Source organism: Molossus molossus, unplaced genomic scaffold, assembly GCF_014108415.1.
Source record: "Molossus molossus isolate mMolMol1 unplaced genomic scaffold, mMolMol1.p scaffold_m16_p_4, whole genome shotgun sequence".
In the NCBI taxonomy this organism is placed as follows: domain Eukaryota; kingdom Metazoa; phylum Chordata; class Mammalia; order Chiroptera; family Molossidae; genus Molossus; species Molossus molossus.
The window spans coordinates 120,972,629-121,000,365 of NW_023425377.1; the positions used below are offsets into that span (position 1 = coordinate 120,972,629).

The 27,737-nt window shown below is 38.0% G+C and overlaps 2 protein-coding genes across 3 annotated transcripts in view; both read right to left on the reverse strand.

The window, feature by feature from the left end:
* The window catches only part of ABHD18 (abhydrolase domain containing 18), a 66,162-nt gene extending 63,985 nt beyond the window's left edge, over positions 1–2,177 (reverse strand). Inside the window, exons 1-2 of the mRNA XM_036239858.1 lie at positions 2,030–2,177; positions 1,197–1,279 (exon numbers count right to left, since the gene is read on the reverse strand). The gene's annotated coding sequence lies outside the window, so the exon portion shown is untranslated. The remainder of the gene's footprint in view (positions 1–1,196; positions 1,280–2,029) is intronic.
* Positions 2,178–6,855: 4,678 nt separating this feature from the next.
* On the reverse strand, positions 6,856–24,650 carry PLK4 (polo like kinase 4). 2 transcript variants are annotated; one of them, XM_036241573.1, is made up of 16 exons: positions 24,452–24,650; positions 23,737–23,832; positions 22,728–22,781; positions 22,490–22,604; positions 19,028–20,051; positions 18,009–18,109; positions 15,491–15,852; positions 14,586–14,690; positions 14,104–14,206; positions 12,797–12,946; positions 11,807–11,940; positions 11,629–11,720; positions 11,355–11,484; positions 10,414–10,554; positions 8,474–8,580; positions 6,856–6,994 (listed from the first exon to the last, which is right to left on the reverse strand). In XM_036241573.1, the coding sequence occupies exons 1-16, from the start codon at positions 24,479–24,481 to the stop codon at positions 6,892–6,894; spliced, it is 2,847 nt and encodes a 948-aa protein (XP_036097466.1). In that variant the 5' UTR covers positions 24,482–24,650; the 3' UTR covers positions 6,856–6,891. The 2 variants fall into 2 exon arrangements, with proteins under 2 accessions (XP_036097466.1, XP_036097465.1); XM_036241572.1 differs by having other exon boundaries at positions 22,686–22,781.
* Positions 24,651–27,737: the final 3,087 nt, after the last annotated feature.

A 27,737-nucleotide genomic window follows, 5' to 3' on the forward strand; every position in this document is an offset into this window, starting at 1 on the left:
ATAAAGGAGAAATATCTGCAACAAAAATAAATTAATAAAAAAATAAACACTGAAGAAAGAAAAAAAAAGAAATAGTTCACCAAAGTAGTAGGTATCTTTACCTAATCAAAGATACCTACTTTTTATTTATTTAAAAATACATTTTCTATTATTATCAAGTTTCATTATGAAATAAATATTGACTCTTAATTTTTCCATTTACCACACCTGCCATCCTACCTTACCTTTTTTTACCTTACCAGAGGATATTTTTCTATTTATCATCAGATAGAGTGGGAGGGAGGGAGAGGAAGAGAGAAACATTCATGTGAGAGAGAGACACTGACTGGCTGCCTCCCGCACAACCTGACCAGTGCTGGGGACAAACTGCAACCGAGGTATGTGCCCTTGACCGGAACTGAAACCGCGACTCATTGATCCGCCGGCCTACGCTCTAATAACCTCGGAGCCAAACCGGCCAGAGCCTACCTTACCTTCTTTAAGTTATTTTTAATACGCATTCTGTCTAATCTCACTGAGTAACCCTAAATTAATAGATAAGTATGAATAATGCTAATATTTAAGCAATAAAGAGGATTAAGAGATCAAGATGGATTTCACTACTTGAAGTAGGGGTAACTACTTTTTTCTTTCAAGTGCTAATAAGTAATTCACTTTAGAAACATAAGCCAAGTATGTGTTATTGTATACATATACTGAAGCGGATTGTTTATTATAATTATTGGCATTTTCAACTCCCTTAAATTCTGGAGGAAAACGACCACTTTATTTCCCAGCACTCGGTGGTGGCAGGGTAGACACAACTGTTTCCAGTCTCGTCTGCAGAGCTATTCGGATCCGCACAATGTTACATTCGGACGGGCCACGACAGCCCCAGGCTAATCAGGCTAACATTTGAGGCAGATGGCGTTAATCTAAGTTTATTAAGTCTACGTGAGAATATGGTTTCTATGTGTACATTTCTACCTCTGTCTAAGTTGAATGTTGATAAAAGGAACTAGTACAAAAATATGTATATAGATAATCAATATTACCAAAAAAAGTAAAGATATTTTGAAATACTTTCCAAATGTTTTCTCCTCTAAATTATAAATATTTTCAAAACTGAGAGAGTAGAGACTATAAACTGCACTTTATACTAAGTTTGTGTTTTTTGTTTGTTTTTTTTGCTTGAACAATAGAAATTTATCTCTCACAATTCTGGAGGGTCGATGTCCAAGATTCGGGTGTTGGCAGGGCTGGTTCTCCTGACGGGCTTGCAGGTGGATGTATTCTCCGTCTTTCGTTTCCAGCGTTATTGAGATACAATAACAGAGAGCACTGTGTAAGCTGACGGTGCACATGTCGATTTTATACACTTATATATTGTAAAATGATTGCCACCATAGCATTAACTAATACCATCACATAATTATCATTTCCTTTTTGTGCTGAAAGCATTTAAGATTGACTCTCTCAGCAACTTTTAAGTATATTATACAGTATTATTAGCTTTAATCACCATGCTGAACCTTAGATCCCCAGAAATGATTAATTTTGTAACAGCAAATTGGTACTCTGACCAACATCTCCACATTTCCTCCATCCCCCAGACTCTGGCAACTGTCATAACACTCTCTGCTTCCAGTAGTTCACCTCTTTTAGATTCCTCATCAGTGATATACCTAGCAGTGCCCTTGGGGTCCATCCCTGTCAGCACAAATGGCAGGATCTCCTTTCTTGTGGCTGAATAATATTCCATTACGTATGTATGTACACACACACACACACACACACACACACAGAAACAGGTGTGAGGTGGTATTTCACTGCTTTCGGTTTGCAAGTCCATGAGGATTATTGATGTGGAGCACCTTTTAACATACTCGTTGGTATTTGTATGTCTTCTTTGGACCAATGTCTATTCAGGTCCTCTACCCATTTTTTAATCGGATTGTTTTGGGTTGTGACTTGAGGTTTGCTGTACTTATATCCAGTTTCTTCAGCTGTAATAGAAAGCTTAATCTGACAAAAGTAATCCTGTGCTTACGTCTATTTGTTTTCAGTCCTCTCCACCTCCCGTAGCAAGACTGCTTCAGTTAGATTTATCAGAACCACAGCGAATTTTCTGGCTGTTTGCCACATCCCGGAACCCTTCCCTGATGTTCCACAGCTCCCCCTTCTGTCTTACATTGGGGGGGGCACTCTAATCCCGAAGAGTAAACGTCACCCTTGGTTTAGGGACTGTGAATGATAGAACTAACAACAGTAGTGGTAATCATGAGCATGATAACAGTGAACATTTATCAAATTCACATCCAGGTGCTGTGTGATGTTCAGTTTAATCTTAGTTGACAGAGTGAAGTTACTATTATGATTCCCGTTTTACAGGTGAATGAGAGGCACCAAGAAGTGTAGGTACTTTTTCTAAGTAGCAGTCTGACATCAGAGTCTACACTCTTAACCACTATATTTTTCATAGTATATAGCCCAGGTTGCAGTAGCAGGTGATTAATTGCTAATTGTATAATAAATTGCTACCTATATCAGTGACTCCTATTAGCAGAAATATTTGATAAATATAACTTGACACCCATTGATAGGCTTTTACCTTAATGGTTAGCCTGTTTCCATGCCAGAATATTGACATAGACAAATTTTCCAACTCCTAAAGATTTATAACATTGAATAAAATTGATAAACTATAACCTTGCAAAAATGACTGCCACATTTTTATTGAGAGCACTTTCTTCTCTGGAGTATTATACCAGTGACACCTTGGCACAAGGATGAGGAGGTGACATGGGGTTGAGGAGAGAGCAGGGAGGTAAAGTTTGAAGAAAGAAATCACCTAATTGAGGTTTTGAGTGGAACAAGCTGAGTATTAATTGAAAAGGATGGCAGGAGATGGTAAGGGATGAAAAACTACTAAAAGTAGTATATATTTAAGAGATGTTTTGAAAACCTAAACTTGTTAAGAGTGAGAGTCCTGTTTTGTAGGGATTTATAGCTTCACAAAACTTCATGCTACCTTCCTAAGCTTGGCTACATTGAAAACAAACTCCAGTTCATAAGTAAAACAGATCTCTCTTGCTTAAGTAAAACAAGTCTGTATGTAATTTGTTTTGAAGAGGACAGACTACTTAGCTGCATCTGTTCAAGACTAGATTAAGTTATTTTGAGAGGATATTTTGGGGTACCATTTTGGACTATAGCAGACTTACCTCAGTTTTTGAACTTAAAATTCGTTTCAGAGGCTGTTTGAAAACGGAAGCATTTTCTCCCATTAGAAACAATGTATGCAAATTGAATGAATGTTCCAGACCCCCAAATGATTCCATTTTAACCTTTCATATACTACATGTCTAATGTACTGTTTAATCTATAACACTCTGAAAACAAAAAGGACATGAAATGTAAATGAAAATTTAACCAAAAGGAAATGAAATATACAGTAAAAAGGTGAAAATTTAATAATAAGCAGCAGCAACAAAAGCACAAAAACATGGAAAATATTCACAGCACAATTTCCTGCGAAGCTGACAGGGAACTGACTCACACGCTCGCATTCTCCCCTTGTCGCCCGAGAGATGCCTGACATCGTACACGGTGTCAGCATGGAAGGGCTGTCGGGTTGAGTAGTTTGAGATGGGAGATGTTGGAGAACCAAGGTTTGACTGTATTCGTAATTTAATGTATTTTATGATGTTAATTTACATTTCCTAATAAAAGATTATACATGTACCTTAAGCCTTAAAACATTACTTATTTATACTTTGAATACGTATTTAAGCACCGTGGCACTGTGGAGAAGAGAGCAGTGAGCGAAGAACAGGCCCCTAGTAGGGAAAGTCAGATGTTATTCAGGTGACGCACAGAGGATTATGCTTGAGGAAGGACGGTGAAGGAGAAGTGCAGGGAGCTGTAAGGGTGGGTAACGGGGTACCTGACCTAACAGGAAAGTCAGGGCATGTGACTCTGTAGCTCACAATTTCAGAAGAAAATGGCTCGGGAAGAAGGGTCAGAAAAGGCTCCAAGTAGCCAAGGTTAGCTTACAGGCCCTGAACTGACCAGATGGCAGGTGGTAGAAGAAACCCTCGGACCCAGCGCTGCAGTTTTCTGGGGGGGAGAGAAGGGAGGAACTCTGAGAGGCCCATCTCAATTACATGGACCAAACATTTATAACTGAAGGAGAGGTTCCCCAAAAGAAAGGTTTACTGAGCTGACAAATACACATCCCTGTGCACTCACCGCACCGCTCACCCGTTCTCATATGCAGCCCTAGAAAGTACATGCGCCAGCGAGGAAAGCAGACGAGGCTGCTGGTACCATTCTTCAGCCAACACAGGCCCCACTAACAACTGAGCACTCAAAGGGTCCGTCTTCTACTTGGAACGATAATCCATTCGTGATATGTCAGTATTAGGAAACATGTTTAGGTACTCTGGACTTGAAGAGAAATGGGAAGCCATTTAAGGCAACAAGGTCTCTAAGAAACCTGGGCTCCTTGTAGAAATGGCTGATGCCAGGTGTGAGGCAAGATGAGCCTGAGGCGGCACGTGCCAGCAGGCAGGAGCTAGCCAAGCCTGGAGGCTCGCCAAAGGACCGGCAAACGGAGGGACTCCTCCAGCCAAAAACAGGGCAGTTAAAGCTCTGAAAATAATATCTGCTATTTATTTAAACATCAAATGTGAAAATCTGAGTTCATAATGATACTAAAAATAAACTCACTGGTCACCTTTGGAGGTTGCTAGGGCTTTAGTTCTTTATTCTGAAAACTAGAAAATAAAGACTCAACACTGCCTTTCCTGTACCTGCACTTCAGCAGGTAGTGAAATATTGCTGAGGGAAAGTTCTAGTCTGCGGAATAATCCAAGCTAATACAAATGGAGTAAGAGAATTAGACAAATCCCCATTTAGCAACCGCTAGTGAAATAACAGATTTGGGCAACAATCAAGGAATGAATGCTACAACTTATAGGTGAAAAATTAATGAGGAACTTTCTAAAGGGTGGATGAGACTGACAACATTTGAACCTTCTGAGCATCCTCCACATCACAAGGGGGTAAGCTCTGTGCCTCCTGGTCGGATGCAGCATTGAGTACACAGAAGTATTCAGTGGTGAAGACTTAGTCATACTCTTGTAAACACTGCATATTGATAAACTACCATACCGTTCTGATGAAAATATTCTGTAGAGAGAATCAAAGGGATTAAAGGAAACTCAACCTGAAAGAAGGCAGGAAAGGAAAAAAGAAAAATGAGGAACAAAGCACAAAATAAATTGGTCGACATCAATGTAATAGAATTGTAATGACAAACAGTGAAATAAATCAGAAATGACAATAAAGGCAAACAAACTAGAGGTTATTAGATTGGATTAAAAAACAAAATTCAACTATATGTTACGTGTAAGAGAAATACCTGAAACATAAAGACACATTAAGTTATTGAGATTATAAAAAAAACTTAAATTTTGTCAAAGCAAAATATTTTTTTTAGCCTTCGACATTTAGCTAGGAATTCTTTTGATAATTTCCATTTCGAAAGAGAAACTCTTATTTCCGGTATTTTTTCCCCTAAGAGATAGACTTACATAATTTTCTTCCCCACAGTTGGAATACCAATGTATTAAAATGTGTTAATTCTGACACTGCCAGATTTCTATTAGATTATCATTTACTCTAATCAATACCCAAGAATGCCTTGCTCTGTTACTATTTTTTACCAATCTCTGATAAAAGGAACTAATTTTGCATTTCTCTAACTGTACAGGTGGTTGAGCATATAGCCTTTGGAATCACCACTATATGGGTTTCCTTTATGAATCATCTGTTCATATCTTTTGTACAGTTTTCTATTGGGTTGTTTGTCTTTTCTTATTAATACTAACTTTGCAGTTTATGTTGTAAATTGTTTTTTCCTCATTGCCTTAAGCAAAAACCTCCAAAACAACGTTGAATAATTGTGAGATTGGGTATTCATGTCTACTTAATGGAATTGGTTCCAATATTTCTTTCATTATAAAAATCAGCAGGAAACATTAGGTTAAACAATCTATATCATATTTAGGTAATTACATTCTATTCCCATTTTACTTTGAGTATTTCATTAGGAATGACTGTCATACTATCAAGTATTCCTTTTCATCATGTTAATTAACTGTATTGGCTTTTTCAGTGTTAAAATGTTTATCATTAAAATATATACATACTTTCAGGTAAGGGTAGAGAAACAATGTATTTACCATTTGCAAAATTAATTTTTAATTGGCTCCTCCTAAACAAACAGGCACCAAAACTAAATACAAGTTTACTAGTAACTTATTTTAATAAGTATTTAATTAAATAAGTCAAAAGATAAAGCCACTTATCACTGTATTTATTTATTTTTTTAATATAAAATGCATCGGTTTAAATGCTTCATCAGAAACCAGTGCTACAAAAATAAATATAAAACAAATATACATTTTTACATGTTTCTTATAACATAAATACATATTATTTACACGTTCAATTATTAAAAAACTCCTCCATGTTTGGTCCATGATTCAACCAGCCCGAGAAGTAGGGAAAACAACAAAAGCACAAATATACCACACACACACCATTTATATTTTTGCTTTAAAAAGACTGTTCAATACAAATATAGGAACACAGAAAGTTTGGGGGTATATAATTTTAAGAGCAAAGTTAGATGTCCTATTTTAATCTATGACCACTACATTCTATACGTGATTTAAGTTTCACTCTGTTTTGTTCTCTCATTAGAATATACCCACTATGGTATAGATTAAAATTCTCTTCTATAAAAAGGCTTTCTGAAGAAGTTATTTAAATAAGAAAAAGTCACTTTCTTTGAAAGCCAACAAAAACATTATTTATTAAACATATATCTAAAAGGAACTTTAATCACAGAAAACCAGAAGTTGGATTAGAAAACATCAGAAGGATGGAAGAAAGACACTGTAATTTCTGTTTGATGTATTCTGGTAATTTTTCATTTTCTCCATATCTAAGTGAAGCAAAAGAAAAAAGATAAAAACATTACTTAATTACTTAGTTCGTGTGAAAGTACCAAAAGGCACATTATATTTTTCAGTAATTTTTCAATGGCAGAGGCATCTCAGAAAAATTACACAAAATATTTACTAGAGTAGACGCCTAAATCAAGTTAAGCATACCCAATTTGTTTCCTTTCAAAACAGACCGATCTCTTAATGTATTTAAATAATAGAAATAAAATTAGATCTAATAACTTAAACTGGCTTTATAATTTCTAAAGTAACCTGAAGATCTGGATTCCTCATTAAATTGTAGGTCCTAATCTAAGGAAAACACTAAGCTAAACATGTATGAATACATTTCTATATAAATGTTAACACTTTCCAAATGACTATATCAAGTAAATCTGAACTTTTATCATCTGAACATCGGTTCTACCCATTTTATATCTGTAGCCTTCCACTTTCTGGAGCATTTCAAAGAGTTTATTTAACAAAGCATCTAACTTCATGAGTAGTTCTTTAAATAATGGCACTGCATATGTACACATTTAACAAAAAAAGCAATTGGTGGATATCCACAAATTATATTTGCCTCTAGTAATTCCTTTACAATAATCACTTCTCATAGAGTACCATGTGGGCACTGGCATCATCACTAACCAACCCTACCTCTTTTTAGTTAGTTATGATTTGTGTTGTGGAAGCCAAACTACTGCTTACTCTTGCCACTGGCAGATCCCTGCTTTTTTGCATGGTTCCTGACACATTTCATACAGAATGAATATATATATTCAAAACTGTGCTTCAAACATTAATTACTTTACATTAGATAAGAGGATACAGCCTTCCATTTAAGATAAAAAAAATCTCTCTTTAAAAAAGATTTCTAGCTTCTATGTTTTTTGACATAAATTGTTTAGGTGTATTATTTTGAACTTAGAAGTTTATTATTTCTTTGTTTTTTTTTAATCCTCACCCAAGAATGCTTTTTCCCTTGATTTTCAGAAAAAGAGAGAGTGGAAGGGAGGCGGGAGGGGCGATAGAGAGAGAGAAACATCAATGTGAAAGAGACACATTGATTGGTTGCCTCTCTCAGCTCGCCCCAAACAGGGTTGGGAATAGAACCTGCAAACCAGGTACATGCCCTTAACCAGGAATAGAACCTGAGACCTTCGGTGGACAGGCCAATGCTCTAACCACTGAACCATGCCAGCCAGAGTAGAGGTCTGTTATTCCTGAAAAAAGCCAACCTAGTTAGGCTGTGGAATAAGGCTACAAGGAACCTAGCCACTTGCAGTCCTGCATTCATGTCGTTAATTCTAAAACATGCATTAAAAAGGCTATATGAACTCCTAAGAATAATTAACAGTTTAAATAACATAAACATTGCCAAAATGAAAATAGTAACTTTACTACATAACTTATTTCACTGTATAGGGAAAACTTATAGCAAAGGAATGACTCTCAACCAGTGTTTCAGAACTCACCTAGTCGTCTGACCACCTGGTGATGTGTAACTGACGGAAGACACACCTGCCTGCACCACCAGCTGGGACCCGTCATTAAACTGAACCCACACAGCTCCACTAGTTAACTAGAAAAATAGAAGTGTCAGAAATTACTATAGAGGGCCTCATGTTTAACAGGTTTTACACATAGTTAAAAAAACAACAACAACCCTTTCAGTAGCTGTGATAATAGTAGCACTGAGAAAATGCATGTCTTACTCAGACTATTCCTTTAATAGTTAGGGTATTCGTATATTAAAATTATTTCAGCCCTGGCCGGTTTGGCTCAGCGGTTGGAGCGTCGGCCTGCGGTACAGAGAGACCCGGGTTCGGTTTCCGCTAAGGGTACGTACCTCAGTTGCAGTTTGTCCCCGGCCCTGGTTGGTCGTGCGGGTGGCAGCCACTCGATGTGTCCCTTCACGTCAATGTTTCTCTCTCTCTCTCTCTCTCTCTTCCTCTCTCTCCCTCCCACTCTACCTGAACAAAAAATGGAAAAATATCGGAGGGTGAGGATAAAAAAAAAAAAAAAAAAAATTTATTCCAAGTGAATCTTGTTTCCCATTTGTTTCCATTAGGACATTGGAGTAGTTTTTTTTTCCTTACGTGCCCTTAGCGGAAACCGAACCCGGGTCTCTCTGGACCGCAGGTCGACGCTCTAACCACTGAACCAAACCGGCCAGGGCTGGAGTAGTTTTTCATTGTTGTTTTCCAACAGAATTTTTAAAAATAGTATTTCTAAACAAGAATTGATACAGAAAAATAACAAAAGCAACACTTTTTTTTTTTTATCCTCACCCGAGGACATTTTTCCATATTTTGGTACAGATAGAGTGGGAGGGAGAGAGAGGAAGAGAGAGAGAGAGAGAGAAACATCGATGTGGAAGGGACACATCGAATGGCTGCCACCCGCACGACTGACCAGGGCCGGGGACAAACTGCAACCGAGGTACATGCCCTTAGCGGGAACCGAACCCGGGTCTCTCCGGACCGCAGGCCGACACTCTAACCGCTGACCCAAACCGGCCAGGGCACAAAAGCAACACTTTTAAAATGAGAATTTCCCTCTATTCTTTGTCCTTAGGCCACAAAAATCTCTCTTCTGCACGAGAACCTCATATCTTAAATTTGAAACCTATTCCTTTAATCACTACTATTTATGATGTGCCACTCCAGAGTACAGAGAGGATGACATGGACTCTGGGATCAGAGACCTGGGTTTAAATCCAGACTCTGCCAACTAAGTAGGACACTGCAAGTCAATCAACCATATGAGCCATACTTAAGGAGAAAACATCGTTAGGTTTCACTTGGAGAAATAACAAGACAATAAATGTGAAAAACATGGTACTATAATGCAGGTGCTCAACAAATGCTGGGTCCCCTTCCCTTTATTTCCTACCCCCATAAAGGCCTAGGCTGTATTTTATTTCATTGGTAAGTAAAACCTGTGTGTGCTACGTTCAAGTCTCCAGGCTTCCAGATAATACACACATCCTTTCACACCTATATAAAATTCTATAACAAAAGCTTGAAACTCAATGTGGATTTAACTTTCAAATGCAAAAATCCTTTTTGGCCAAATAAAAGTTACTGTAGTAATATAGGTTACAAGGCTTCTAATGGACATCATTCTAAACTCCTAACTAGCCATAATATCATGACCCGCGCTTTAAAAAACAAGGGCAAAAACAGGCCACCCAGGCCCTGGCAGGCAATTTCTTATCAACAATATATAGAGTTTTCCAACTGTATACAAATTTTAAAAATGTTTAACTTTTTAATGATACAACCACTGCATAAAAGGTGTAAAAACTTTCTTGCAAAGAGAAATCTTTAAAATAATTTCTATTTTGGGGTAATTGTCTAATTACTGTGGAAACAAAACAATCTGAGAAAATTCACTTCCTAAAACTTCTCACCTGTGTAGCCCAACCAACGTTTTTCACAAAAACAGATTTCAGAAGTTGTGCTGACTTAGGAAGACAATCTTTTAGACTATTAGAAGGGATGTTTGTTCCAGAAGCTGCAGCAGTACGGTCAAGTCCTTCATTTGTAACCATCTACAAAAGTAAAAGACAGATATTATGCCTTCGCATTTTTATAAGCCAAGTTCAGCAAAAGTAGAAAACGATTGTTTTTTTATTAGCTTAAAGTAAGTTTTCTAAAAAACAAAATTTAATAGTTAAAGCATGACCACATGATGGAAATTAAAAAAATACAGAATAGAAAAAAAAAAATATATCACACAATTGCTGTTTTCATTTTGATAGATATCTTTTCCTTTTTTCCCAAGGTATAATTTTTCACAGCTGCAATTATGGCAAGTATGTATGTGTGTGAGTACACACATGTATACACACACACCCTTATTCCTTCATTGCTGCTTTTTATACTACATTGCTGTATAGTCTTCACTGGCATTGTAGTTCACTGAGTAAAAATATAATAAGTTTATTTAACCACGAGCCTATCATTGGATATAAAGGTAGTTAATGGAACTTTACAAGTAAAAATGAAACAAAAATCTAATTTAATCTATTTAGCTTTTTCACAGAGAGGCCAGCTTAGGCTTGTTTTGAGGCAACATTTAAACTGACACCAGAAGGATAAGCATGAGCCACTGAGGGGTCGGGGAACAGCTTCTGGGCACGGGAACAGCATGTGAAAAGGCCCTGAGAATCTGACTTGTTCCAAGAAGTAAAGGAAGGCTTCTGAGGTTCAGGCACATCCAGTGCGGGGTAAAGCAGCTCAGTGTGAGGCTTCAGAAGTAGGGAGGTGATCATAAGGAGTTTTCACTGTACACCAAGGGCATCAGGCAGTCGCCGAAGGGTCTGGGTACAGGAGTGACACGTGTGCTTACAGGAGGGCTAGGCGCTGGGGCCTGACCCGGAGCAGCCGCGCTGCTGACGCACAGTCTCCTCATCCGGCAGTTCAGATCCATGGCAGGCGGCGCGGACAGGGCCTGAGGCGAGCTAGTGCTACTAGGTTTTCTGAAGGAGAAAGAAATATCTAAGCAGGTTTCCTTAAAGCTTACAACTTACAGAAAGGCAAAGAATGTTTATAATGTAAACACCTGTTTTTAAAAACATTTCCTATACATTTTAGCCATATTTTTACAGTTTTTAAACATTTACCTTCCTATGATTATTGGGAAAAGGGGAGCGCTTCCATTTGTCTTTTCCTCTTCCGAAATCACGGATTCCAGCGCTAAGCAAGTCCGACGGCCCTATTTCAAAGGAAGAGAGCTTCCGTCATCACGGGAGCTGGCGTTTGTCATCCATCATCGGCACGAAAACCATAAGGAGTACATACCTCATTAGCATGGTCCAGATACATTTTTATTTCCTCTTTCAAGCTATTAACTTCACTTTCACCTTTTAAGGTGTAAGATATCCCAGTCTTTTCAATCACATGAATTAAAGCTTCTGTTATGTGTATCTTTGCTCCTTAAAAAATAAGAAACTATTTTTAAATCATTTCTTTAAATATCTAGATTTATATCCATTATTATACCAGTACATAATAGCTTCTAGATCACAGTATCTTTTACATTCACTTACTGACCATAAATAAAATGAAGCTCTCAAGGTATTCAGTAAATATAGGTCATCCATTTTTCTTTTCTGCATGTATCTGGCTTAAGTCTAAAACACTTATAATCTGCCCTGGCCGGTTTGGCTCAGCGGTTAGAGCGTCGGCGTGTGGTCCAGAGAGACCCGGGTTTGGTTCCCACTAAGTGCATGTACCTCGGTCACAGTTTGTCCCCGGCCCTGGTTGGGTCATGCGGGTAGCAACCACTCGATGTATCTCTTTCATGGCGATGCCTCTCTCTCTCTCTCTCTCTCTCTCTCCCCCTCTTTCTCGCTCTCCCTCCTACTCTATCTGAACAAAATATGGAAAAATATCCTCGGGTGAGGATTTAAAATAAATAAATAAATAAATAAATAAAACACTTAAAATTTTTTAAAAAATCACCTCTCATATAAAAATAACAACTGAAGGACAGCTATAATTATACATGTATGGTGTTTGTGCTCAGTGTCCCTTAAAGTAGGAAGCTTTTTACAGATTAAACAGTAAATCATATTTATAGAACAGATTTAGAAAATAAGATTCTCTGATTCAGTCCTATCCTTTTATACACTTATAATTCTAATAATTTTGTGTGTGTCCATTTGAATTTCTCACCTCAATATATATATATATATATATATATATAGAAAAACTTGCTGTTTCATTAAAAAACACAACTATTAAATTACAAACTAAAGGGAAAAAGTACCATTTTAAAGTGGTACTTACCATCATAAAACCAAACCTCAAAATCAGCACCAGGGGAATTCTCCATCAAGACACATTTAGCATATTTTGTAAAATAAGTGATTTTGGGAGATTTAGATCTTACAAGCTGTACAAATCTGGAAGCATACTGATATTTTCGCCAGTACTTTTCTAGGGAGGAAAAGAAAAAAAATGGCCTATTACAAAAGAATAATGTTGAGTTGACATAAATTACACAAAAATTTAGCCCTGGCCAGTTTTGCTCAGTGGTTAGAGTGTTGTTAGCCCTGGCCAGTTTTGCTCAGTGGTTAGAGTGTCGGCTCGCGCAACAGAGAGACCCGGGTTCGGTTCCCACTGAGGGCATGAGCCTTGGTTGCAGCTTGTCCCTGGCCCCGGTTGGGGTTGTGTGGGTGGCAGCCGGTCAATGTGTCTCTCTCACGTCGATGTCTCTCTCTCTCTCTCTCTTCCTCCCGCTCTATCTCAAGATAAATGCAAAAAAAGTGTCCTAGCGTGAGGGAAAAAAAAAATTATTTATTTCTACTCTGGCTCAAAAATTCAAGTTGATAGGTTAGTAATCCCAGAACCAAAATAAAAATACTTTAGAGACATAAAGTCTATTATTTCAAGAAAAATGAAAGATAGTATAACATTTGCAAGAAATGTATAGCAAAATCTGATGAATGGTGTTATGATTACTTAAAAAATAATTTTAATAATTCCAGGAAAGTTTTATAAGTAAAATGAAAAGACTTCCACCTGAGATATCAGAACCAAACGCCTTTCAGAAAAAGAAACACAGCTCTTTTTATGTTAGAAAAGCATAGTTTTATGGCCCTACCTTATACAAGTAAAGTTTCCTGTAACTATGGTGATTTATAGTATTTAACTATGGTCATTTACAGTATTCAGGTCTTATCTACCTGTTTGATTTCAAATAGAGTTAAGTTATATAGGTTTTCTTGTTTCTAATTGTCACTTCAGTGAAGTCTTACTATTCAGTACTTAATTCCCCAATCCATAATGTCTAGGAGCTGAACTGAGAGTCAAATTTGCTAAACCACAGTTATAAATGATCATTTATGTAGCATAGTCATGATTTCAAAAGCCAAAAACTAGATACTTCATGTTGTAACTTTAACACGATTCAACACAAATATTCCAGAGTTACTTTTTACCATTATAACAGAACAGGAATAAACATTGTAAGAGTAAGGTACATCCAACCTCACTAGATATTTATAACCTATGCTAACCACATATACACATGTATAGAGTTTAGACATATATAAGTCCATTCTCTAAATTTGTTCCTTAATAACTTTACATACCTGGTAAACTGTCAAAGCTGTACCTACTGATGTTATCAGTAGGCGAAGGCGGTCTATCAGCAAGAGGAAAACCTCTTCTGTCATTTGGATAATAAATAGTGATCTGTCAAAAAAATTTAAAAATTCTAATTATATGCCATTAAGTTACAGCACTATATTCTGCTACTAAAATTATGAAGAGCTCACATGTAATATTAAATATTATTTTATTGAAAATGCTAAGTATGTTCTAAAAGGTTTATTTTGCTTTTTAACCTTAAGCCTAAACTTGAGATTTTGTTACTAGTTATAATTATTTTAAAATTCATACTAATTTATTTAAATATATATAGTATACTACTCCAATTTTTGGATTCCAAAGAAACTATCACTATCAGAAAAAATGATTTAAAAAGTTTTTTAAAGATATAATTATAAAATGAATTAGAAAGCCAAATGCTTAAGTGATAAAGTTGCAAGATAATAAAGGAGATCCACCTTACCGTATTTCCATCACTAGATATATGAAGAACTTCTTTCACGTATTCTTGAGATGAATGCTCCTTCAGAAGCTCCACACATACCTCCTCTGAATCCAGTATGCTCACCTAAAAACAAACCGGAATCAGTAAGAATGCTCTTGTTTACTAGAACGGCTCTGACATCTATGATACTGAAAAGTACTTAACCATAGCAGAAATACAAATCAAAAGAGTTGCTTCACTGCAACAGCCGGGACCAGGAGTGTACTTGAGCACAACTAGGAAACATAAGGAAGCTAAGAAGGTATAATGAAGTGTGAAATGATAACCAGTGATCAGAAAGCAAGCAGAAGGGAGGGTGGAGAATAAGGACGTTGTAAAGACAATAGTATGCCAAACAAAGGCAAGACTGGGTGAATGGGAAAACAGGATGAAGATGGAATTAAAAAATAAAAATCACCATTCCTAAATCAAACTTTTTAAAACTCTAAACTTAATTTTGGGTATACTCCTTTTCTTTTAAATAGTTTCAGATGTTAAAAAAAGGTTATACTTTCTAGTTTACCTTTTTGAATCTGGATTATATGTAAAAACAATAAAAATAAAAGCAAAAGATAATTAAATATTTAGTGATTGAAATTGTGAATATTTAACACAGTAACTAGTCAGTATTAATTTGAAATGTTCTTCAAAATCAATAATTTAAAATTCAAAACGTATCAGTATCAATTCACCATTTTTAGTAGCCACTAGGAAATAAGAGCCATTTTTCCATAAACACCCAGCCCCTTTTCTTTTAAATGAGCTTATAGTTCACTTACCAAAAGCAGAGACATTGTGGGGAACTAAAAATAACATTATATTTGATACTAGAAACCAATTTACCAAGAAAATATCACATAATAATTTTGAAAAAGAAGACATACCACAGCTTTTTTGGTTTTCTGTCTGATTGGTTTTAACCTGTAAGCTGTCAAAGGAGATGTAATGCTTCGTAATGTACGTTTCTGATAACCCAACGGTGGCTCCATACCCCTCGTCTTGCTTTGTTCAGAAACAGGTTCTAAGCCAAAAATAGATTCTTGTGGAATTATCTCAGGTTTATTAGGAAATGCAGTCATATGTTTCATGGTATTCAGCTGTTTTGCAGAATGCACGTTATCAGAAGTATCAGAGCTCTTTTTGGCTCTTGTGTCAGTCCAGGCATTTCTTGAGGTGTCCTGCAAATCTGGACGGCCCTGGAAATCTCTGTTTTGGCTATTGTGCTCAGTAGTTTCTCTTAAATGACCTATAAAATACACAGAATAAAGCAACTGAATGCAGTAATTAAAAGCCAAGCCTACACAACATGATTTCATACTACTTATAGATTTTTTTGAGGAACAAAAGAAATCAAGCAACAAAAATGCTCATAATTTTTCTAACAAATAAGCAGTTTAAGACATGACATAATAAACTAGCAACTTTAAAGAACATTTTAAGCCATATTACAAACAAATACCTTTAGTATTCTTAACACTAAGAAAAAAAGATATTAATATGAAATTAATTTTTCAAAGTAAAAACTAGTCGCCTTTTAAATCTAAAATAAGCAATTGCCAATGCTGCAACAAATACAGAAACAAAAGAATTTCCCAGTAATCATTCTATATAATATGCAAATTTATTCTCTTTAAGCTAAGGTCTCTATTCCACCCTCACTTACAAAACACACAACTAAAAGCAAAAAAAACACAAGATATGAAATAGCTTTAATATTATTAATATTTAATGTCACAAATGTATTGGCTCCACATTTTAAGAAAGGTTCTTATTGAACTTTACCCATTTATATTTTAGGTTTTAACATTCACATGAGAACATTATTATTATTTTTTATCCTCACCCGAGGACATTTTTCGATATTTTGTTCATATGGAGTAGGAGGGAGAGAGAGAAACATCGATGTGAAAGGGACACATCGAGTGGTTGCCACCCACACGACCCAACCAGGGCCAGGGACAAACTGAAACCGAGGTACGGGAACCGAACCTGGGTCTCTCCAGACCGCAGGCCGACGCTCTAACTGCTGAGCCAAACTGGCCAGGGCGAGAAAGTTATTTTTTAAAGCCCTGATATAAAACTCAGGAAGACAGTTTTTCAAATGCTAAACTCTAAAAATGTGTATCACAATTTTTCCCTTAAATTATGTTTCAGTGATTTTTCTCCTCTACTCCCATTATGACAAATCTGTTATATCAAATACTGTATTTTAAAATTGCAGCAGCAGTAATGGATTATTATAAATCTAGTCATCATCTCAGGTATGTCCACGTTACCAAATAAGTTTCTACAACTGCAACAGAAGGTTTACTTCAAGATTAAGTACACAGCACTTTTATAGTGTAAAAACAAACTTGAATTATCATCTTCAGCAAGTACTCATGAAAAAGTTTATTCTCTTCAGCTCTTGAAAATAACATTTAAAAAGAAAAACACAGACTCTTAAGGTGACACAACTCTCTGCTGAAATTACAGCCATATAATGCACTCTTTGTGTGAGGTAATATAATACTTGGTAAAAAACAATCCCCTCCTCTCCATATGTTTCTTTTTTATTCTCTCTTATGTGCATCATCGTTTTCCAATCCACCATCTGTGAATCTGTCAAGTTCATTAAAAAGAAATGTTTAACTTTAGACTCTCTGCATATAAATAATGACTTAAATGACAGCTGTTTAAAAACGTTTAGGTTTTTAGCAGCTGTGTAATTTAGTGTATGTGAGGTCCCACTGGTACACCATGATGTCTACATCAGCTTCTACTTAAAAATAAGGTTGCCCTGGCCAGTTTGGCTCAGCAGTTGGAGCGTTGGCCTTCAGACCAAAGGGTTGAGGGTTCGATTCCTGGTCAATAGCATGTACCTGGTTTGCAGGTTTGATTTCTGGCCCTGGCTGGGGTCATTCAGGAGGCAACCAATCAATGTGTCTCACATTAATGTTTCTCTCTCTTGTTCTCCCTCCCTTCCACTCTATCTAAAAATCAATGCAAAGGTGTCCTTGGGAGAGGATTAACAACAACAACAAAATAGTAAGATCAACCCTCTTGATTATTTTATAGGCACTGATAGTAGGTGCTAATTACAGAGAGGCTGCAAGAACAGAGGGGTTTAGAATCAAGTCTCTGAGCCAGACTTGGGTGGGAATCCTGGTCTTCTCATCTTTCCTAAGACAAGGCTAATAGTACGTCTTTATAAGTGTTTTGTGAAAAGTTAATGACATATGCAAAGCACTAAGAACAGTGGCTGACATAGTAAATACTCAAAATCCATAGTTAATAATTATTACTATTATAACAGTTTGTTGAAAATGCATTATTTTTAAAGAAAACCCAAATAGAAATGTAAAATGTTTGCTAAGTGTCCGCGTGATTAATTTTTTATTAAACAGTCAATTAAAAACTCACCAATTTTTTGCAGATTTCCAAACCATTGTTGTACCATTTCAAGCTGAGATGTCTGGTCTGAAAACGAAAAAGGAGTTTTTCCTGGATAAAGATGATTGGAGCTAAAAAGACAAAGAAAAAATATTCACATAAACTAATACAAAATGACCAAGTAATAACTTTTTAAGATACTTAATAAAATGAGATCTCTTATTTGACTTTCTGAAAATTTTAGAAACCAGTATTTGCATAACTAAATTGTTTCTAAAAAGCCAAACTCCCATGTCAAAATTCTCATGGCACTAACTATGTTTCTATATGGTTATTGCTCTCTTGTAATTTAAGCATAAAAATCAAAGATCAGGGGAAAAAAAAACACGAAACAATAGTATCTAAAAAACTAGTCTTCATGTGAGAAGCAGTCAATAATACAATTACTCATCATTTAGGTTCAGCTTCTCTCTTTCTTTACATGTGTGTGTGTTTCTAGTTACCATTTAGAGTACTTTAGAAACCAAACACGTTTAATATATGAAACTTTGCACTGGAGAATTGCTTCATTTAAAAAAAAAAGAAAAGAAACAAAAAATTCCCAAGTGTTAAATACACTCTACAAACACATTCATGATCACATACACTCACGTTAAAAGAGATTCTTAACCACAATTCAAAATCATCATTCTGATTCTCTTCCTAATAAGAAATAGAAATCAGCCCAGCCGGTGTGGCTCACTGGATTGAGCGTCGTCCCATGGACTGAGAGGTCCCGGTTTGATTCCTGGCCGGGGCACATGCCTGGGATGTGGGCTCAATCCCCATTAAAGGGAATGCTGGAGGCAGCCAACTGATATTTCTCTCTCTCTAAAAAATCAGTAAAAACATATTTAAAAAAAGAAACAGAAATCATAGTTAAGAAGTGCCCCAGGAATGTCTGACAATGTTAGAAAAAAGTAAACCCCCTTAGTTAGAGTCAGCTTCATTATTGTACTAACACAATGTTTACTAAAAAAGTAAAGTCCTTTTGATAGGGTTTTTCTTACACTGATTGATTGTTATCAGGTCTTTCCAAAGATCCAGAACTATTAGAAGTCTTTTCTTTAAAGAAGTGAAAAATATTGACATTGCTGTTTGTGGGTGAGTATCTTTCTTCATTTTCATCTCCTCCTGATCTTTTGGATTTTGAAAGCATTTCTGCTGAGTGACATCGTTCCATTGTACACGTGTTTGCTTGGGATTGACTATTAGAAGTGCCAGACCTATCAGAGGAATGGGCTCTACGAAGGTATCGAGAACGTGGCCTTTCTTCAGCATCATGGATTACTCTTCCCCTTCCACCATTACCAGTTTCTTGTTCTTGATTTCCCCAATGAGTATAAAAAGTGCTTCCTTCTCCTGAAGAAAAATCACTTGAATTTTTATTTTTTGGAAATATGGTCATTTTATTTGGGAGTGGCTGACCAATCAAAAGTCTTCTTTTGTCAAATAAACTACCACTTATACTGGTACTGGAGGAAGTCGTCATTGCAGTAGAAATTGTGGCATGTCCACTATCAATTGAATCTTCTACAGTTCCTAAATCCTTACTTTTCGTTGAAGAATTTCGGGACATAAAAGGATGGTCTAATACTGAAGATAGACTTAAACGATCTGCTGGATTTCTACGAAGTAACTGGTGAATAAGGTCCTTGGCTTCTCTTGACAAAAAAGTTGGCATTTCATAATCTGCCAATACTACTTTATTTAATGTGTTCTTGACTGTGTCAGTATCAAAAGGTGGTCTCCCAATAAGTAATGTATAAAACATACAGCCCAAGGACCAAATGTCAGATTCAAGTCCATGTGCACTTCGAGTTGCAATTTCTGGTGAAATGTAATTAGGAGTTCCACATAACGTATAGTGCTTTTCATGTGGCATTTTCAATTGAGTTGCCAGCCCAAAATCGGCAATCTTGATGTTCATATTACGCGTAAGTAAGAGGTTAGAAAGTGTGAGGTCCCGGTGTAATATACCATGAGAATGGAGATACAGCATTCCTGTGATGATCTGGTGCATAAAGTGTCGAGCTGTTAGAATACAAAACATAAAATCTATGATTTAGAAAATCTGGAACATACAGTATTTAGAATACATAACAACCCAGGTACACATGCCAGAGTATTAAAATTAGGACACTGCAGCTTAGTTTTACCATCCCAAATAACACTGATAATTTCATGATATACATTAATTCCCTTTAAGACAACTAAGCACTCCTTTTATTTAACCTCTGTCCTTTCTGATGAGTTTTCTATATTTAGTTAAGGGAAGCTTAATTTTATTAGCACACGGCAGTAAATAGAGTAACTCTAGGTTAACCAGAATTCTCTAGCAATTAAAAGAAAATATTTATAACTGAACCAACAATTCACAAATACATTCTAATTTTTTTCTTTAAAAAGCAAGTGAAAGTTTTTCTGATGTCCCCCCAAACAAACCCTCCCAAAAAACAATCACTATTAACAGTTTGTACATCTTTTTATACTCTTTCTTGTGTGCTTACATCTATAAAAATTTTTAAACCTACAAAAATGTGTTATAACTGGTTTTTAAATATAAAAATGGTATAAAAATATAGTTTTGTTACTTTCTCTTCCACTTTACAATGTTTCTTGGAGATATTTCTGGCAATACACATAGATCTTCATTTTATTTAATTGCTATTGATGAAAATGTGGGTCATTTCTGGTATTTCAAGATTACAAAATATAGACCAATAGACATTCTTGTATATACTTGTTTTCTTGTGCATTTTTTTTTTTTAAAGTTTTTGTTGATTTCAGAAAGAAGGAAAAGGAGAAACATCAATGTGAGAGAGAAACACTGATCGACTACCTCTTGCACACGCTCCACTGGGAATGGAGCAGCAACTGGGGTACATGCCCTGACGGGAATCAAACTGGGGACCCTTTGTTGCATGGGATGATACTCAGCCAACTGAGCCACACTGGCCAGGGCTTTCTTGTGCATATCATGGGATGTTTTTCTAGGGTAAATTCAAGAAATAAAATCACTGGGTTAAAGGATTAAAACTTCATATTGTAATACCTTCCCAAATTCTAAAAGGCTGTATTTTCATGCACATCCCTGTTAATCTCAGGCAGTCTCAAGCCAGTAAGTAAAAAAATGGTGCTTTTTATTTTAGTTGGCATTCTTATGATTCCTATTGAGTTTGAGCATTTTTTCATGTTTATAGGCCATCTGTACTTTCTCTTCTGTGAACAGTCTGCTTATATCCCCTGTCCATTTTCCTATTCAATTATCTTTTTTTAGGCAGGCTTTATATTTTTAATATTAATTTGCCAGCCATATAGTTTACAGATATTTTCGTCATTTAAATTTGTTAGCTGTCTCTTTTGTCAGTCTTAATTTTAAGTAAATTAACAATTTTTTCCTTTATTGCTTTTGCAGGTTTGTCTTATTTAAAGAGGCCTTATTTTACAGTATTAGAAAAAATACAGTAATCATTGTTAATATTTGTATGGAATTATTTACAATTTGAATTATGTCCTTATTTTAAGTCAAAGGATATGAACATTTCCATAACTCCTAATACATAAGACCAAATTGTTTTCTAAACAGCTTACATAGATTTGAATGTACACAATAATCTATCAGCAACCACCTTAGCTTACCTGTAATCTGTTAGCAAGGCAAGATAACATGAAAAAAGTTTTGTGAGGTGATGCATAGACCTTACAACTGAGCCTGAACTGAACTGTAAAAAGTTATTTATATGAAACTGGGGAAGTTGAAACTGACTTATGTATTTGATAGTAAGAAATATAATAAGTGTGATAATAAATTTGTGGTTATTTTTTTTAAGTCTTTATTTTTTAAAGATAAAGAGTCAAAATATCTATAAAGTCTATGATTTGCTTCAAAATACTCTGGGAAACTGGGGGAATAAGGATACAAATGAAACAATTTGACCATGAGTTGACAGTTTTGAAAGCTGAGTGATTTAACTTCATGGGGGTTCATTATACTACTTTCCCTATTTATGTTTTCTCTTTTCTATTATAAGTCATTTCAATAGTAAGGATACAGCCTGGCTGGTGTGGCTCAGTGGACTGAGAAGTGTCCCATGGACTGAGGGGTCCCGGTTTGATTCTAGGTCAGGGCACATGCCTGGGTTGTGGGCTCCATCCCCAGTAGGGGGCGTGCAGAAGGCAGCCAATCAGTGGATCTCTCTCATTGATATTTCTCTCTCTCCCTTCCTCAGTCTAAAAAATTCAATAAAAATGTATTTTTAAAAAAGTAAGAATACATACTAAATTGCTACCAATTTAAAATGTAGTTTTGAAAAAAGATAATAAATTTCTCCTTTTACTTTACTTCTGTAATGCTTGCATTAAAAAGTTTTATTAAATATTACAAAACAGCACATTCTTCAAAACTACAAAAAGTAAAATTTGTATCTACCAAAAGAAAAAAAAAGTGAAAGAAAGAAGCAGCAGCCCACCTTCGTTTTCTGAGAATGGTTTCCTTCTGTTCTTTAGATACCTGTTCATTTCTCCATTATGGCACATTTCTAATACTAGGTAAACATAATTGCTATCTTCAAAATAGTTATACAGCTGAAATATAAAAGAGCATAATAAATTATAACATACAAAAATTCCGTATCCTTGGCGATTTTTATAAAATTTGTATTTTACCTCCAAGATAGAAGGATGTTTCAATTGGCAATGTATTTTCACCTCATTTTGGACTCTCTGTACCATTCCAGCTTTGTACATGGCTTTCTTATCTATCTAAAAATAAGACGAGAGTTTTAAATGTTGATGATACAAATGTGAAGTTGTCAAAGGTTAACTTTGAAAAGAGAAGATACACTTTAAAATATTCTGAAGTCCTTTTATCTACTTCTTTATGAGATCAATTTACCGTTGTCTATTTTCCCCTTGCACCCAGCAGATTGCAGAGTGGACATTCAGAAGTTTGCCCAATGCATCCTCATACCCTCTCCCAACTTAAAGAACTTAATAGCACGACTATCATATCTATAACAACAACAACAATTTAGCCAAGCTTTAAAACAAAATTTCCCTTCCCCGATCCCAGTGGTTTAGATAAGAAATTCTTTTTTTTCAAATCCTCACCAGAGGACATTTTTCCTTTTTTTTGTTCAGATAGAATGGCAGAGAGAGACATCGACGTGAAAGGGACACATTGAGTGGTTGCCACCGGCATGCCCCAACCAGGGCCGGGGACAAACTGCAACTGAGGTACGTGCCCTTAGCGGGAACTGAACCCGGGTCTCTCTGGACCGCAGGCGGACGCTCTAACCGCTGAGCCAAACCGGCCAGGGCTAGATAAGAAATTCTTAATTGCTTATGTTACTCTTAACAATCAAGAATAGTTCTTTAGATTGTTAGTGTAATATAGAACTATGCACAAGTGTAGTCTTATTAAAACAAATCATTATTTATTTGATTTCTACCAAATGATTCCAAGTATGTAAAATTAGAACAGATACCAGGTCTACTGAACATTAATGAGGATAAAATACTTATTTAATCACGATCAAGGATCTCCTAAGATACCCCTAATTTAAATTGCTGGATGTGGAACTATTTTATTTTGCCTAAGCAAAAAGTTCTTTACACCATAATCAAAGAAAAGGCTGGTAGGCAAGGAGTTTCTGACATCTCACTCAAGCAGTACACTTCTCTAGGAGAGGTGAGAAGTTGATAAATGTCTTCTTACCATTTTGATTGCAACTTCCAAACCAGTGTGAATGGACTCAGCTCTGTAGACACCAGCAAATGATCCTTTACCAAGCAGATTTCCAACTTTAAAATCCTTAAAAGTTAAAGAATATGTGTGATGACTCACAGGAGTAGAAAGGAAGAAAGACAGGAAGGGGCTGGAAAGAGAAGATAAAAGGGATCGAGAGGGGCATTTGCATTCAAAATTCACGCAAGTCTGACACCTTGATACAGCCGGTGTCTGGACCGGAAAGCATGTTGACGCCTCGCGGGGCTCCCTGAGCTTCCAGGCTGGGCTCCAGGGAGAGTTCCCTAATATCTGGTTCCTCAGCCTCAGCGCAGCCTCAGCACCCTCCTCCCACCTCCAGCCAATCCCAGGGAGCCAGGGGCCTGGCCGGGATCCCGCCGCAGCTCCCGCCGCGGGTAACCGCCATCCCCTTGGAGATGCCCGGCCCCAGCGCGGCAGCTCTGGCGGGACCGCAGACAAGCAGCCTGGGGTCTAGGGACAGAAAGGCGGGGCCGCGAGCGACTCACCTGGGCCGCCACCCCGAGGCTCGGTGGGGCGGGTCGCTCCGCCCCCAAACATCTGGGCTCCCGGCGGCTGGGCCCCTCCCAGAGCACCTCGGCGCCCACCCGCAGGCGTCAGCCTCTCCGGGTACCCTGCCGGCGGAGGTCGCGGGTCCCGCCCCGCTGAGGACCGCGCGTCCGCTCACCTCGATCTTCTCCCCGATGCAGGTCGCCATATTTCCAGGCCCCGGCCCGGGCTCCCGGGCTCGGCTCCCTTCACGCAGTCCCTTCGAGGCAACGCTCCCAGCAGCCGGCAGTTCTTGGCGCCCATCAGGCTCTGCTCTCTAGGCCGCCACTCCTGGCGACGACAGCACTGCCACCGAAGGGTCTCCCGGGCACCTTCCGAGGCCTGGGCGGCGCCTCCGCGCTCCCATTTTGAAAAACTCCCGCCCGTTGACGTCCCAGCCAGGCTGGCGGTGACGCAATGATGCGGCGGCTGCGGAGAGGCTGCGCCTGGGCGCGCAGGCGCGGTGTGCTCCTCTTGGCCGCCCGCCCGGGTTTCCGGGGCTCGAGCCGGAAGTGCTTGGCTGCGGCCGCCGGGACAGGAAGTGTCGGCGCTGCTGCTCCGGGAGGAGCCGGCGCCGCACGGGGAAGGGCTGGCCTGACGTGGGGGCGTCTCTGCCCGTCTGTTCCTCACCCGAGGGTCTGACTCTCTACTTCCAATTCTGGAAGGGGTTTAGAACGACTTTAAAATTCAAATGTTTAAACTTGACAGGACAGCCCTTGCGGGGGAGAACATTACCTGGCTTAACCGCCCTTTACACCCCTGCGTTTACGCCATAGTTTTTATAACTAGTTAGTATGTTCTGTGACTCAAGAAAGTGAACCGCATTCTTCATTTCGGTAAGTTCCTCGTGAGTACAGGGTCACCCGTGTAACGACCGGAGCTGTCACACGTGATCAGGCCTCCGCCGGGTGGGCCGAGCCGCTTTGCAGAGGACAGTGTGCTGCTCAGGACGTGTGACGGAGAACCACTCCACCAACCTGGGTCTCGTTTCTAAACTGTTTACTTAACATCGCCTACAAGCTGTACAAGAAAAAAGTCTGTTCAGAGAAAAGTCAACGTTTCCTCTTCATTTCTGAAATAATGTCTTAGAGGTTGTATGTTACAATGCTTGAGCACTTGGTCCCAGAGTCCAGTCTGGAACTCAGATTTGCTTTTGCAATTGACTTTTCAGAAATACCTGTAATTCACTGTCATTGTGGGGTGGGGGGGTGTTTATCCTTTATTTCATTAATATCCAGGTATGCAGGTGCTTGGTCATAGAGTCCACTAGTACTGCGTCTGTGTAACCTTACCCAACGTGAAGAGAAATGGCCGGAGGGGGAGAACTTGCCAGACTAGTGTTACTGCCTGTGGTCTAGACCACAGTGGCTGAATCTCTCTTCCAAAGGTGGAAACGTTTGAAGAGAAGGGAATGGACACCTGGGTTATATAATTGGGAAATGTAGTATTAACACCTCGAAAGAGGCTCAGAGCAAGAGGTAATACTGTCTCTTAGCTCATTTATACTAGATGCCTGAAAAGGCAAAGCCATATATTGCTGAGACCACTCTTGCTTTTGGAACCTAACAAGATCACATGGAAGCCTGGGAGAAATTTTTATAAGATGGACTGGATAGTTATTAAAGACAGAACGAGATTCCACTAATGTGCCAGTATGTTTTGACTCATGTGATTGTCTTGCTGTAAGGGATCTGTTTGAAGCCACTGTCAGTTGACAATGGCTAATGCATTAATCAATCATACTTATGTAATGAAGTCTCCATAAAAACCGAGAAGGATGGGGTTCAGGGAGCTTCTGGGTTGGTGAACACATGGACATTTGGGGAGAGTGGAACCCTGGAGAGGGCACTGAAGCTGCACACCCTTTCCTCATATCTTGCCATATGCATCTCTTCCGTCTGGCTGTTCCTGAGTTATATATTTTATAATAAACCAGTAATCTAGGAAAATCTAGTGCTTTGAGCTGCTCTAGCAAATTAATGAAGCCAAAAGAAGGAGTTGTGGGAGCCACTGATTTATAGTCAGTCAGTAAGAAATGCAGGTAACAACCTGAACGTTCTAAAACCCAATGTGGGGGTCGTTGGCACCTCCAATTTCTGGCCAGTGAGTCAGAAGCACAGGTTACAACCCGAGTTTGCAACTGGTGTCTGAAGCGGGACTGAGCTCTCATGTGTAGAATCTGAAGCTATCTCCAGGCAGACAGTGTTAGAATTGAGTTAAATTGTAGGACATCCAGCTGGTGGTATCAGACCATTGCTTGAATGTGTAAAGCTGCATCTCCCCCTACTCCCCCAAATTGTGCTTTGGAACACAAAATACTTGCATATCTGGGATAAATCTGTTTTTAAAAAATACATTGTTTGATTTGCTAATTTGTTGCAGATATTTTGTATCTATGTCCATGAGTGATCCTGATCTGGTTTTCGTGTAATGTCTGTCTGGTTTTGGTATTAGGGTAATGCTGACCTAATTGAGTTAGGAAGTATTCCCTCTGCTTCTTTTTTTCTGAACGAGACTGTAGAGGATTGGTGTAATTTCTTTAATGTTTGGTAGAATTCATCAGTGAACCCATCTGGTCCCAGTGCTTTCTGTTTTGGAAGGTAACTCACTATGGATTCAGTTTCTTTTTTTAAATCCTCACTCAAGGATATGTTTGAATTGAACTGGTGACTCTTGGTGCTTGGGTCGATGCTTAACCACTGAGCCACACTGGTGGGGCTCAAGGATATGTTTTTATTGATTGTGAGAGAGGAAAGGAGAGGAGAGAAACATCAATGTGAGAGACAAACATTGATTGGTTGCCTCCCGTACACACCCCAATTGGGTATGAAAGCCAAAACCCAGGTATGTGCCCTGACTGGGAATCGAACCTGCAACCTCTTGAGTATGGGAGGACACTCCAGCCAAGTGAGCTACCCAGCCATGGCTGATTCAATTTTTTAAATAAATAATGGCCTATTCTATTTCATTTTGGCCATGGTTGGAGCTTTGTGATCAAGGGAGAACATAGTAAAACATTAGGTAAAAGATTTAATGGTACAGATCATATAGGACCTTGTAGAGTATGGTGAGGATTTTGGGTTTTACTCTGAGTGCTCTGGAGATCCATGGAGTGTTCTAATCATAAAAGTGATGTACAATCTAATGCAACTTTTTTTTTTTTTATCCTCACCCGAGGACATTTTTTCCATTTTTTGTACTGATAGAGTGGGAGGGAGAAAGAGGAAGAGAGAGAGAGAGAGAAACATCGACGTGAAAGAGACACATCGAGTGGCTGCCATACACATGACCAACCAGGGCCGGGGACAAACTGCAACCGAGGTACGTGCCCTTAGTGGGAACCGAACCCGGGTCTCTCCAGACTGCAGGCCGACATTCCAACCGCTGAGCCAAACCGGCCAGGGCTCTGATGCAACTTTTAAAAG

Coding starts and splice junctions, on each gene's coding strand:
- PLK4 (XM_036241572.1), bottom strand. CDS start 24,481: ATGGCGACCTGCATCGGGGAGAAGATCGAG. Junction 20,052..22,489: donor ACCATTCTCAGAAAACGAAG/GTGGGCTGCTGC, acceptor GTATTCTAACAG/CTCGACACTTTATGCACCAG. Junction 11,485..11,628: donor TTCCCAATAATCATAGGAAG/GTAAATGTTTAA, acceptor TTTCTCCTTCAG/AAAACCTAGTAGCACTAGCT.